The sequence below is a fragment of the Fistularia commersonii genome, chromosome 4 (assembly GCF_037954325.1).
Source record: "Fistularia commersonii isolate RoL2024-O1a breed Wild chromosome 4, RoL_Fcom_v1.0, whole genome shotgun sequence".
In the NCBI taxonomy this organism is placed as follows: Eukaryota; Metazoa; Chordata; class Actinopteri; order Syngnathiformes; family Fistulariidae; genus Fistularia; species Fistularia commersonii.
The window spans coordinates 17228641-17242300 of record NC_141287.1 but is presented as its reverse complement, the minus strand read 5'-3'; the positions used below and the strand labels follow the sequence as shown (position 1 = coordinate 17242300).

The 13660-nt window shown below is 37.4% G+C and overlaps 3 protein-coding genes and 1 non-coding gene across 5 annotated transcripts; all 4 read right to left on the bottom strand.

The window, feature by feature from the left end:
- Positions 1 to 415: 415 nt before the first annotated feature.
- On the bottom strand, positions 416 to 2495 carry LOC147234945 (claudin-10-like). Of its 2 annotated transcripts, none has more exons than XM_086145645.1 (5): positions 2148 to 2495; positions 1902 to 2063; positions 1739 to 1820; positions 1518 to 1625; positions 416 to 1420 (listed from the first exon to the last, which is right to left on the bottom strand). In XM_086145645.1, the coding sequence occupies exons 1-5, from the start codon at positions 2377 to 2379 to the stop codon at positions 1231 to 1233; spliced, it is 774 nt and encodes a 257-aa protein (XP_086001771.1). In that variant the 5' UTR covers positions 2380 to 2495; the 3' UTR covers positions 416 to 1230. The 2 variants fall into 2 exon arrangements, with proteins under 2 accessions (XP_086001771.1, XP_086001772.1); XM_086145646.1 differs by having other exon boundaries at positions 1902 to 2000.
- trnav-uac (transfer RNA valine (anticodon UAC)) lies at positions 871 to 943 on the bottom strand. The gene has a single exon. It is a non-coding gene; the product is annotated as a tRNA-Val (tRNA).
- Positions 2496 to 3860: 1365 nt separating the features above from the next.
- On the bottom strand, positions 3861 to 5799 carry LOC147234944 (claudin-10-like). Its single transcript, XM_086144653.1, has 5 exons — positions 5440 to 5799; positions 4987 to 5148; positions 4805 to 4892; positions 4396 to 4503; positions 3861 to 4299 (listed from the first exon to the last, which is right to left on the bottom strand). The coding sequence occupies exons 1-5, from the start codon at positions 5669 to 5671 to the stop codon at positions 4104 to 4106; spliced, it is 786 nt and encodes a 261-aa protein (XP_086000779.1). The 5' UTR covers positions 5672 to 5799; the 3' UTR covers positions 3861 to 4103.
- Positions 5800 to 6693: 894 nt separating this feature from the next.
- LOC147234943 (claudin-10-like) lies at positions 6694 to 10537 on the bottom strand. The gene is made up of 5 exons (XM_086145647.1): positions 10324 to 10537; positions 7447 to 7608; positions 7279 to 7360; positions 7086 to 7190; positions 6694 to 6940 (listed from the first exon to the last, which is right to left on the bottom strand). Exons 1-5 carry the CDS (start codon positions 10535 to 10537, stop codon positions 6790 to 6792), a joined length of 714 nt encoding a protein of 237 aa, XP_086001773.1. The 3' UTR covers positions 6694 to 6789.
- Positions 10538 to 13660: the final 3123 nt, after the last annotated feature.

The following is a 13660-nucleotide window of genomic DNA, read 5'->3' as shown; positions in this document are numbered from 1 at the left end:
CTGCCAGTTCCAATGGCAAGTCAACATTTTAAATACTTCGTTTTTAAAGATGTGTTCACATGTGTCATTTGTTTTTGGTTAGATTTGGTCAGACATGAATCAGCAATATTAATTTTTCTCAATTTCCCTCCTGTCAGGGACAAATATCTCCTGCTGTTGAATGTATGTTTGCAGAAATAAGAAGTGTGCACAATCTGGGAGTAAAATCAAGGTTTAAAAGATTGGTGACATCAGCTATATTTGAAGTCAAATTCTGATTTATTTACAACGAGAAAACACGGAGCAGAGCCTCATGTGCAAAAACACCAATAAGGGATCGCAACGTGAAGGGACGGGAGCTGCTATTTTTCTTGGGTTATGACAATTATTCAGAAAGGTGAAACCATCCATTGCCTTAAGATTTTATTCAGCAGCTGGTATTACAAATATATGAAAACAATGAGTAATGAGGGGTATTATGGTAATAGATTTGACTGCAAATGCTTGAGGACGTAGGGATGTCGGTTATGGTTGATTATGTTGTACTGAGCTTCTGTAAAAGTCAGTGCAAAAATATCCAAATATAGAACAAAACTTTTCAAGCATCGAGTGAATGCATGATTTAGTGTGCTTATGAATAAATATTGTTCTAATCATTAGATATAAAGAAGTAAATGCATTTTGAAATTTACACATTAATTCTACACAATGTATTTTGTTGGATATATAATTTAGTTTAAGGATCACTACCTTATTGTAAAAATGCTACAATTACATTTACCAAACAAAACCCCAAAGATTCTATCAAAAAAAGACATTGGAACATCAATTATTTAGAATCCTGCACTGCAAATCATGTGTGTCATTCTTGCAAGAACATAATGATTTTGTTGGTTCCACTGGGGATTGAACCCAGGACCTTCTGCGTGTAAAGCAGACGTGATGACCACTACACTATGGAACCACAAAGGTGCTATCTTTTGTTGATAAAAGGATCGAGAAGTATCAGAGAATATGGCCTGGCACACAAACACACACAAACAATGACAATCATTGTAATAATAATAATAAGAAGAAGAAGAATATGCAATTAATCTCTTTATTAAGGACGCAGTGGCATGTCTAACTAAGCTTCTACTGTGCCCTATTCCAAATTAATACAAAATTGCTTACAATGGAGTAAAAGTTGGTCTTCTAAACTACTTTCGTAAGGGTCCAGAGACACAAAAATACTGTTTTTGCGATTGCAGGTCATACATATGAATTTGTAGATGAAGAGGTGGTAGAGCTGGTAATCCCTGAGATAGTGCTGCTGCCGCTGTTACTCGAGTTCATCGACTTTCCATTCTCAGTTCTCGTCTGAGCCAGCGACACAAGGCTGTTCTTTGTTGGGACGACTGTATAGGCATCAGCAAATCGTTGAGCAGGGTAACTTTTTGAGCTGCGTGTTTGAAAATTAAAATACGTCTTTATTGTTTATTTCAAAAAAAGAGTGTGAAAATAGAGTACAAAATATCAAAAGATTAATCAAATATTACCTTGATTTAAACCCTTCCCTTCCTGCAAAGATACTGTAAATGAGACCTCCCACGACGAGTAAAGTCGAGCCCCCCCAGCCAATAAACACACCGACACCTATTTCAAACCTGGAAAGAACAAATAAACAGATTAATTCACAACTTTGCCCTCATTAACCCCCACGTGAATGTTGCTGTTCTTTTTTTTTTTTGCAAACTTGAAAGGTCACAAATGCTCTTACTTCTGTGCTTTGAAATTTGGGTCCTGAAATTCAGCTCTTATTTTGTTGCCATAATAGGAGAAAGCAACCATAGAACACATACCTGAAACCAAGTATACATATTTCTTTATGTTTACAATATGACCTCTTATGAATGGTAATTCACAGTCACTTCTTACTTTACCTCCAATAAGGTAGTTCATCCCCCCGGCAAAGGTCACTTTTGCATTAACAACCTCTGTTCCGCCGATCTTTGTGCACTTCATTCCCACTAGGACGAGAACTGAACCAAAGAATGCCAATATAATGGCAATGATGATGAGAGCACGACACATGTGAATGTCCCCTGTTACATAGAAGCAAAACAAAATTTAGTGACATGACATATACCTATTAGTTGTGTCTGTTATACTGTACATAGATTACTTACAATTAAGTGCGAGCATTGACGGTATTCCTTTGCAGTCAGAGACCCCAGTTGAATCCGATATACAGTCCTTCCACAAGTTGGAGAAGTAGTTAGATGTAGTTAAAACTATGCTGTCAACCTCAGACCAAGTCCAAATTTCTGTGGGCATTGTCGAACAGACCAGGATCCATCCGGACACGCAGATCACAAAGCAGCCGATCTCCATATACATCACCACGGTCCTGTAACTCATGCTTGTCTTGCACTTGATACAGCCAGACACAGAAAAAGGCAAATCCTGTCAGTGTTGAAGCTTGTGAACAGCAGTACACCTTTGTGGAACAGGGTAATTGAGGATCCACCAAGACACGTGTGCGCACACTGAAACACACTGAAATGCACACCAGTGATGTTTGTGTACATCTTCCAGTATTTTGCCTTGAACTGTTTCCTGTGTTTTGTGAAGGTCACCCCCCTCCCTCGTGTGTTTGTTGTTGGCATGATATGGTATCACATCATGGAGCCTCCTTCGGTTGTTTTAGTTCAGATTCGTTAACTTTTTCCCTCTTGCTGTTTAAAAAGGAAATACAAAGAGTGGTATTAAGAGGTTTTTGGTTTGTATGGTTTTTGAAACAAAAGTGCAGGTGGCCATGATAACAACATATCACTAAGCCCACCGACATAACACAAAAGAATACAATTTTCCATTAGAGCGTCATCCCCAAAGAATTGAAAATATGTAGACCATTAAAAAGCACAGAAAGAAGCAAGATAAAAAGCTGTATTGAAAAGAAATAAATATCAGCAGAAAGGTCGGGACAATTAACACAGCACAAATATGTTTTTGTAAAATCAACAATTTCACAGAGGGACTGCAGCCCATTGTGAATGGTGGCTATACAAACTAGCTCAGTATAAGATACATTAATTATCATCTATATGACATTACATTTTTACGATTATTTTTGCATTTTTAACTTCATGACATATTCAGAAATATTATCAGATTTAGAATCAGTTGCAGAGAGTGAAGTGTTCAGGTCTGTTTAAGGTCTGTCTAAGGTCTATAGACAATTTGATTGAAACAAAAATTGATAATTAGATGTTAAGGTATTGTTGTCCTCAAGGTGTGAAAATATTCAGTCTCAATCGAATTATTATTTGATCATTAATGTTACATCATTTGCTTTCACAGCTCTTGAGAGGTAAAATAAAACCGTATGAGCTTTCATCACAATTACAAACACACTTAGAAATAAGATCCAACACGACATTTTGGGGGGTTAAAAGTTGAGTAAATTAAGACATGAGGAAAATATATTAACCATAAGGATCCAGGTTATTCATTTGGCAGTGTCATAAACCGCAATATTCAGTTGCTTAAATTTTCTTGTTGATAAATTAAACCTATAACAGCAGTTTGAATTTCTGTCAACTCAAAGATTATCTAATTTAAATGATAGTTGTGTGTAATTTCTTCTTGGTTCATTATCATGTATTTCTTTGTATTGTCGTTGCTTCTATAATATGCATAAGGTTACTTAATCACAGTAAAAAAAAACCTTTCAAGTGAAGTCTGCACTGACATAAACACCAAGACGATCTCGTAAAGTAAAAGTATCACTGTTGAAAGGTAGGTTATCATGTGCCAAGAAGAGCGATAGAAACAATTTATTACTCTGGTAAATTAAAAATTTTATTATCCATTAAAATAATTTGAACATTTCCCAGTTGGTCACTTTTAATTTCACATATCATATATTCAACAAAAAAAGTTCACTAGATACAGGATATGGTCTGTTTTGGCCAAAACGATATTAACGCACAAAATAATACATCTCAGTTATACATATGCAAAGTGCAATACATAGAGAACCTACTTTTTAATTTTTTTTGCCTTTATTGTATTTATCTGCTGACTAGGGTTTATCTATTTGTCCTATAAGAAAAATATCTATATACACAGGTTTCAAGAAACTAGACAAATGCATCTCTATCTGACATTTTTTCTGGTGTTGTCTTGGAAATCTCTGACACTTTGGAGTTGCCGGACCTTCCTGAGCCACTGTAAGCACTGTACTGTCGGTAGGGTCGGTAGTATCCACTGTAGAGGGTTCTTTCTCTGGAGCGGGGAACCATGTATGTACCTGCTCCATATGAATATACCGCTGTACTGGAAATGAAACAACCTTAAATGAGTCATTTGGGTTGACAGCAGCGATAAAAGGACATGCGATGTAAATATCAGATAAATTTACAGTATATTTACCTTTGTGGAAAAATGACTTTCCAGACTGTGACAGTGTAAAATATAGCACCAAGAAGGATTAAAAAACATCCCACCAATCCGAGAAAAATGGGGGGTCCCAAGTCATACCTATACCAATTTAGAACAAAAGACATTATTCAGTCTGCTTTATATAAATAAATGGGAAATTTGAAAATAAAATAAAATGTCATTAATATACCAAATGAAAGTGGTTGCCACCATTAGCCCAAATATTATTGTCAAAATGTGAGAGTTAAGCTGGTAAACAAATTGGTTTTTAATGTTCAATCAATAAAATTTTGACATTAATATGAGGTGAGACGGTTTATATCTGTGAGAGACTAATATCAAGAAATGAAACGAGATAAGTTAAATATTAGTTGAGCTCTATTAATTAATGACACATTACCTTAAAACTCCTGGTGCTAAACTTTGTGCAAAGCTTGTTCTGGCAATCCTGTTGATGTATAAGCAGTAGCCAGAAATATCTGACACACCTGTGTGCAGAGGTTTCGTTGATACCACAGCAGAATGAGGGCAAAACATCTCTGTCATTTAAAGAGACGGACATGGAGTGTGCTGTTTACTCACCACCTGCGAAATGAAACACGGATCCAGCAAGAAGCATTTTGTCCTTGGTTTTCTCTCCTCCGCCAATGAAAGTGCACTCCATTCCAACAAAGCACAGTATTACAGCGATAAATCCCAACGTCAACCCGCACATGAGCAATCCACGGACTCCTTGGATGAAAGCTGCCAGACACAGAAACAATGAAAGAAAAAGAAAAAAATAATTAAATTAACTACTTTTAACTCGGTCTAATGTAAAGATTCAAGATCCAATATCTTAAAAGCACACCTTGTAGATTTGAAGAAAAATGTTTCTAGCACTCAACCGTCAGGTGTCCATTTTCTGGTCTTAATCATTTTTACATTTTACCAATCTTCTGACTCACCCAGAACATCTTTTCGCACATGAAGAGCGAACACACTCGAGGTGTCACTGCTAAGATAGGTGTGACGTTTCTACTGTCGATCACTTACGGGTGACGCTCCAGAGCACGGGGAAGTCTCGACAGTTTGTCACTGCTGTAGAATCAGTAAAACAGTCCTTCCACAGGTTTGACCAATACCAGGCCACCCTGATGATGAAGGATCCCCCTTGGCCTCCTAGTTGGGTGATTCTCCAAAAGTCCATTGCCATGGTGCATAGTATGAACAGCCAGCCCAGCGATGAGATCAAGAAGCCAATTATTTGAATCAGACGTTTCCTCATTTCTGGTAACAATAGATAAATGTGCCTGCGCTGCAGAGTTTGTGTAAGTCCAACAAGGTCTACTAACACTTTCTGACTGTGGTCCGAACAGTCGCCTTCATTTGTGGAAGTGGAGTCGGCAGGATGACAGTGTGTTTGCACTCTGTATCATTTGGGTTGATGAGGGTGTTGTGTCCATGTGCGAGAGGTTTACTGTAAACACGAGGGAGTGCGCCGACCATTTGAACTCATTTTCACCATATAGCTTATTTTTTGTCATGTGACAAATTTTGAATTATTTTCTGTGTCTTTTTTTTTTTTTTAGCATTTTCTCATTTCGGCATATTATCAGACGACCCGCAAAAAAGTTGAAGTGGGTATTTTCCTTCAGAGAAACAAGAGAAATTCAAATGGCAAAGTCTTGCCCACATCAGACCTGCTGGCGATTCACCTGTGACATCATCCAGAAACAAAAAAGGAAGATAGAATACACAATTCTTATTTGTTTTACTTCCATATATCTACTCTTTCCAAAAGGGGCCAGTTAATACATCATATTGTCTAGGACTCACAGAAACAATGATGCAGCCCATTTTACATCCTTTAAGTTTTTTTTTATTTTCCGAAACCGTAGTTAATGATTATGTTGTGGAAATCAAGAGCACTTGGGGTTTTACACTGTTTTTGATAGTTTTTATTACAGTCAAACACCATGAAGAATTTTGGTAAATGTGTGAAAGACCCTGCTTTAACCAACAAAGCGAATAAATAAGAAAACATTAAACTTTTTTTTAAATATAAATTTGATATATACAGCTTCAAAAAGTACAAAATAGTACATTTCAAAAACAAATGTTTTTGATGTTGCTGCTTCATAAAAACAGCTACATACAAGTTATCTTCTGAAAGGGAAATAGAAATCCCCAGGACCCACACGACTCTCGGATCATATATTTTTAAATCCATGCCCCTGGAAGAAACATGCCAAGATTTCAAACTTAATTCACACTAAGTCACAAATCAATATGAGCAAATCCCCTTGCTGTGAGACAGAAGCCCCATGTTTCACTCAGTGCGCTGCATCTTTTTAGTTACAGTATCTTGTGTGACACACCAGTGCCTTTTAATATTCACATCCTTTACACATATGCATTCTTATCAAAGTGTGGCATCCTGGAGGAGTTGCTGTAGTCTTGCGGCAGCCTCTGGTTTATAGACTTTGTCTGCCCCCTTGGGTAAGAGGAGATATGGGAATGTGAGGCAGCACCTTTGTAGATATTGCTTGCCTGACTGCGGCTACAAAGAGACAGAATACAGATTAATCATCAAAAATCACAGGTATCATCCAGCCAAACTGACAGATACAGTTGGTTGGTCAATTTACAACATGTACCTTCTGTATAATATAAACCCGGTACGTGTTAGTGATACAAACCTTTTCTTGGAACAGTCTGCGGTGGAGAAGCAGAGGGTTCCGCCTCCGAGAATACAAAGTACTGAACCTGCCCAGCCGATGAAGAGTGCGGCTCCGAGCTCATACCTGAAGACGAAGCGCAGCACTTAATGTCAATATGTTTAAGTATGTTTATCTGAGTTATATTAAGCTATGAATTCTACCCAGAGCTCACTTCTGTGCGATAAACATGGGGTCGAAAAACTCTGACGTTATGCGGTGTGCATAGAGGGAGCATGCCGACAGTGAGCAGAGGCCTACGGAGAACAAGAACAATTACAATAAATTAGTGCTAAAAAACACTTTTTTTTAATGCATAATGCTATTACGCCCCCATACTTACCACTGAGAATGAAATTCACCCCTGCAAAGCAAGCAATCCGAGCCTTGCTTTTGTCAGTTCCTCCAATTTTAGTGCATTTCATTCCAACAAGGGCAAATACAGTACCGAAAAAACCCAGGCAGACAGCAGCAATCATCAAACCCCTGCAGGCTTGGATGTAACCTGCAAAAATACAACTAGAGGTCATTTTAATGCAGTCAGGAATAGATCTCGCTCTCATCTGCGCTTTGCAAGGTCACTTAGTCCGCTAATTTACACATAAAGCCTGAAATGCGATTTGTCACAGAAAACGCTAATTGTTTTCGGTGTCCGCACAGTTGAGATTGACCGTTGTGGTATGAAATATGCCGCTCAGACGTGATGTCGAGGCAAATATTACCTTCAAAGTTAACCCGTGAAACTAGTCAGCGGTGGTAGAAATTGCCCGAGGCTCCAAGTAAATCTCCTTTATAGCTTTCAAACTTTGAGAACTGGGGCTAAACATTGACCTATTTGAAGGTAAATGAGTTGTTCCTGGGAGACTGGCATTAGGCTTTAGGATAACTATTAGTTCAAGAAATTGTCCTCAATAAATCAGCCAAATGAATTAAAACGTGTCGCCAAGAGACTACGGGTGAATCGATAGTTTAAAAAAAATGCAGTGATTAAATAACACCTATTTAAGTGAGAAGCAAAAACAGAGCAATCAGTCAACATGACTGAAATTAAAAAAAAAAAAAACTCAAGAAAGAGGTACAATCTAAAGGAAAAAAAAAAACCCTAAGGATCCATCAAGAGAGAAAGAGCTGACCATCCAGTGCCAGCATTGAGGGAAAGTCTTTGCAGTTGGAGACTCCTGTTGAATCAGTGACACAGGTTTTCCAGAGGTTTGACCACATTGTGGCCGTGGTGATGATCGTCCCGTCGAGTGAAGACACTTTCCAGTAGTCTGTCGGCAATGTTGAGGACACCAGCACCCATCCTGTGGTGGCTAAAATAAAAGCTAGGATCTCCTGAATCATGCTGCTCCCACTGTGCCGTGAACCCTCTGTGGTACGTAATTGAGTTGTTCAATGGATGGGCTGCGATTGATAGTTAATGTGTTGTGGACTGTTCTATTCCTTCGGGAGGAGTTAGCACCTTTACCCGTTGACCAATGGCTTTCCTGCGACCCACCTGCGGGGCTTCACGTCACTTTGACTCACAACCTAACATGATAAGAGACTTCAAACTTCTGGGCGGCGGACATTTGGCGATGGTGCTCATAATGATGTTCAAAATTAAAGGAGGAAACTGCATAATGTCCTGGTTGCTGTGACTTCACGTGGGCATATTACATAAGCATTCACTCACTACTCTGATTAATAGATAACTTGGTTACCGAAATGGGAAAATAACTGACTAAAATTGAGAAAAACAATGCTGATTACAGGGAATTAAGTTAAATATAAATTCCGCTCCACTTAATAAAGAAACCAAATAACGGCACTGATGAGTGGAAACTTGCTCATGCACTCATACACACGTTTGTTTATCTAACATTATATATACATATGTATATTTGTGTGTGTGTGTATATATTATATACAGTTTCTTGTCAATGTTTCATGTCTTTTTGGCATACCTGGATATTTGAGTATGTTATTCATGACCAGATGCAAGTGAATGTGTCACACTTTGTCTGATTAATATTCACCGCCAGCTCAGCCTCACAGGATTTATTGGCACTTTGTCCCCTGCAGCGATGTGTCAGCAACGATAGGAAACAAGATCTTGCAGAGAAACGCTGGATTGATTCTGAATTCTTGAAATTAGTGAGACAAGAAAACCCTAGATTGAACCCAAAGCAAAATCTTACTGAAGTTTAAAAATTGAAATCAGAGCTCCATCTTGTGGATTTGAATATTATGCAATTAATGAGTCATGATTTTTTTTTAAATAAGAAAATAAAAAAAAAATCCCAAGGCTTTACCAGTATTGTTGGTATTTTTTCAAAAGCTTTTTTTGAGCGATCATGTAATTCATTAAGAAATAATCAGTCAAACTTTACATAAGAACAGAAAGAAAAGAATGTTTATTAGAAATCAAAAAACCCTGTTTCTTCAATATCGAAGTTAAGCGATACATTCATGTGCCCTTTTCAAACTACAGTTACAATATACAGAGACAGAGACTTCTCGCTCTGACACACTATCTCTTTGCATTCTTGACTTTCTGTGAGACTTATTAATTATAGCTATAAAACAATTGATTTGTCCTGTGTTATAGCCGAAATGGCATCATTAATATTCCCGTAAAATATATAAATGACTTTTTTTTTTTCAAATACCCCACATAATTCACATTCTTGAATACAGTAAAATCTGTAACAGATGGATTAATATAACTGTTCAGTCTTAATTATATGCATGCATTTCTGATGGATTCTTCATGTCTATCAGCAAGGCCCATTAGAAGTTGATTCCTTTACTTTAGGAATTATTTCATTGCTATCCATTAGGGGCATTTTATATAAAAAAAAAAAATCACAATTTCTGAAATAAACCATAAATCAGTTGTGTATATCTTAACTACTAGATATACTGTTTCCCCATGAAAGAGATGAGCATTCGTAATTTTTTTGTGCTTTCGCAAGATGAATCCTCTTGTTGTCATTGTGGAATTGTTTTGTCTTTTGTGACAAAGGATCTTCCTAACAATTACCCTTTTTTGGCTGTTTATTGATCCCTTACTGTGTACGTAATTCACATTTATTCATTTATTCACACTCCTTTGTTATTTTAGCTGCCTACATTTTCTAGAATGCAACTCCAAACAAATCGAGGCTAAAACGAAGTTCAGGTGTTTGATTATCCTGATAGTGTCACAAGTTTCTTGAGGATGTAAAAAAACACTTACCTTCCAGTGCCAAGATTGTGTGATGTGGTCTGCAATGCAAAGCTCCAACAGCATTTCCAGCACAATTGTTCCACAAACCTTGTAGCACCCAGGTGGCCGTAATGACTGAGGATGCCCGGCTAGTTGCTCGCCACTCATTGGACACTGTGGCGCCAATCGTGGCCCCCAACCCGGTCAGGCCACTCAGAAAAGCCAGAATCTGCAATCCCGACATTTGGTTATTGAAGATGTATGGGCTGACTTTTAACAGATTTAAGAAGATGAGAAGAAATAAATCCTCCTAGGCTGTCAAATTACACTGTAGACATGTGTTTCACTGAGATCATTTACAGGAAGGACATTTTTCCAGCATCTTTCATGCGCAAGGATGGACGTAAGCGTCTAAAAGTGAAATAGTAATGGGGGTCTGAGCTGGCGATTAGTTATTACTTTTTAGCAACAGCCTTTGAGAAGCTTCCGTTGTTGTCATGATGTTTTTTGTCTAAAAATAAAGGCGGGTATCATATTAACATAAAGAATAATAAAGGAGTAATCGTTCAACCTTCACACAAGAGGCTGATGTGACAAAGTCCAGTCCCTGGTTCTTCATTTGTTCATATGGAAGCAACTGGCTGACTAATGATTGTCAGCTCATATTAGGACGCAATATGACATTTAAAAAAAAACAACAAAAGATGAAATAACAAAATAGATATTTCAGCACAAAATTTGGAGATATATGACAAATCCCCCCAATTTTCTCCACAAATATTATTATTTTTTTAAAAAAATTTTTTTAATTTACTGTCCAAGATTGTGGGTGGTACAGCCATGCAGAAGTTAGTGCTTCTGCCTCACAACAAGAAGCTCACTAGTTCGTTTCCGGGAGGGACGTCTTTCAGTGTGGCGTTTGCATGTTCTCCCCCATGTCTGCATGGGTTTCTTCCGGGCTCTCTGGTTTCATCACACAGTCCAAAAACAGGCAGTAACATGCCGAGATGTGTGAATGAGAGAGTGAATGGCTTTTTGTCTCTATATGTGATCGATTGGCGACCAATCCAGAGTGAACCCCAACTCTTGCCCAATGACAGCTGCGGTAGTTCCAATGCGACCCCCACTGCAGGACACGTGGTAGAGATAATGAATGAATGAATGTATGTGCAATATTAGCAGATACTTTATAATCCTCTAAGGTAGGTCATATTCAAAGAGAAACTTGCAAATTTGATTTGGGGGAGTGTCTCTTCCATGTTAGGTTGCTATTAGTGAAGAATGGCAAACATACAAGTTCACAGTGTTTGACTTCTATCCACAAAGTGGAATATGTTGAGCTCAATATGAGAACGTCCATAAAATGCAAATTTGACCATAATAAATTGATGGAAATGTATTTCACTGCTAGATCAGTCCTCAAGAATACACTTCACAATCTTGATTTAGTTTAATATTTTTCATTCAGGGATATTCATAGTTAGGGTAGAGGCTTGCCACACCAATCCATCCCACCCAAGCACAAGGTTCAATAAAGGAGGTTGTAAATAATAAATCTCATGTTATTCTTTCTTTGGAAAATAAACAGATCAGTATCACATTTGCTCATGTGCCTTGAATTCTGTTGAATATTAACCAAGCCCATTTAATGCATTACATTTCACAAAACCCAGCAGACGTACTTTCATGGTACTGTTACAGGGGACAGCTATGTAGCAATGACATTCACATGGGATACTCTTAAAGAAAAATTTGTACATGAAATTTAATTGAAAACAGGCAATAGTTGAGTTAAGGTAATTTGTCTTAAAGCCTTACATGAAATGCTTGAAACTCAGAGATTTATATTTATTGGTTGACCTCTACTTCGTTTACCTTAATAGATTTTTCAAATGTCTCAAAAACAAAAAAGAGTAGTAGAATTTTTTTCTTTACAAAACACATTCATGCATTTTAGAAAATTTCACTTCAAGAATCATTGGTTTTTATACTTTTTTCCCTGTCGTTCTTCTATTCACCACCAGATGGCCCCACCTTTCAGTAACACTTCTCTCCATAACTTTTTCTCAATCACATCATCCCTCTTTGAATTTGTTTGTATCATATTCAGATTCAGAAACAGTTATTTTAGTCCCCAAGAATCAATTGAAATGCAGTTGGGGTGGCATAAACATTTACATATCATCACACATCTATAAATAAACTGTACATCTGTGAAATAAACAGATGTACACAATAGTGTATTTTGTCAGTTGTTTCCACCTTCGAGGTGGAGTACAGTTTTAGCGGTATTTGGATTAAAGGGACGTTAAGTCACATTTACAACAACGACAGGAAAACCAAAGACGAAGTTAATAGATGAAGTGAAACAACATGTTTTTCATTGGTGTGAAAGAGGAGGATGCAGAAAAGAGAGCTGATGATGAGGGGCTGATGATTCACTGTGGCCCCTGAAGGCTGCAGCCAAAGGAAAAGAAGATAGTTACACCAACTGTTTCACTGAACCACAGCTGAGTCTGAAATACAAATTCAAATATTAATCATCATGTACACAGAAGAAGTCATCATTGCAGTGAGCACAAGGAAGCTTTCCATTGTTTGCAAATGACTTCAAGATTAAATCCCACACTACATGCACACACACACACACACACAAACACACACACACACACACACACCATTCAGCACATTGAAGTGAGACAAAAACAGCTTGCGACGCTGATTAATACTTTTTCTTCTCCTTTCGGCTTTTCCCTTCAGGGGTCGCCACAGCAAATCAACCTTCTCTATCTAACCCTATTCTCTGTATCCTCCTCTCTCACACCAACTACCTTCATATCCTCTCTCGCTACATCCATAAATCTTCTCTTTGGTTTTCCTTGAGAACTCCTGCCTGGCAGCTCCAATTCCAGCATCCGTCTACCAATATATTCACTATCCATCCTCTGTACATGACCCAACCATTTTAGTCTGGCTTCTCTGACCTTCTCTCCAAAACATCTTAAATGTGCTGCTCCTCCAATGGACTCATTCCTGATCAATACTAATTTTACATAATCCCAATTTCATAATGACATAGCATATATTAAATGTAAAGCATGTAGACTTAAGAAGTTTGGAAAGTGAGTGTGTGATTGTAATGTAAACATGTATAATGAAATACATTTCATTCCGAACAAATTTTTAGACTTAGAATAAGAATAAGAATAAGAATAAGAATAAGAATAAGAATAAGAATAAGAATAAGAATAAGAATAAGAATAAGAATAAGAATAAGAATAAGAATAAGAACAACTTTATTTATCCCGAAGGAAATTGTTGTGCCAGAATTACAAGTAAAACATAACAATAATAAATAATAGTCGAA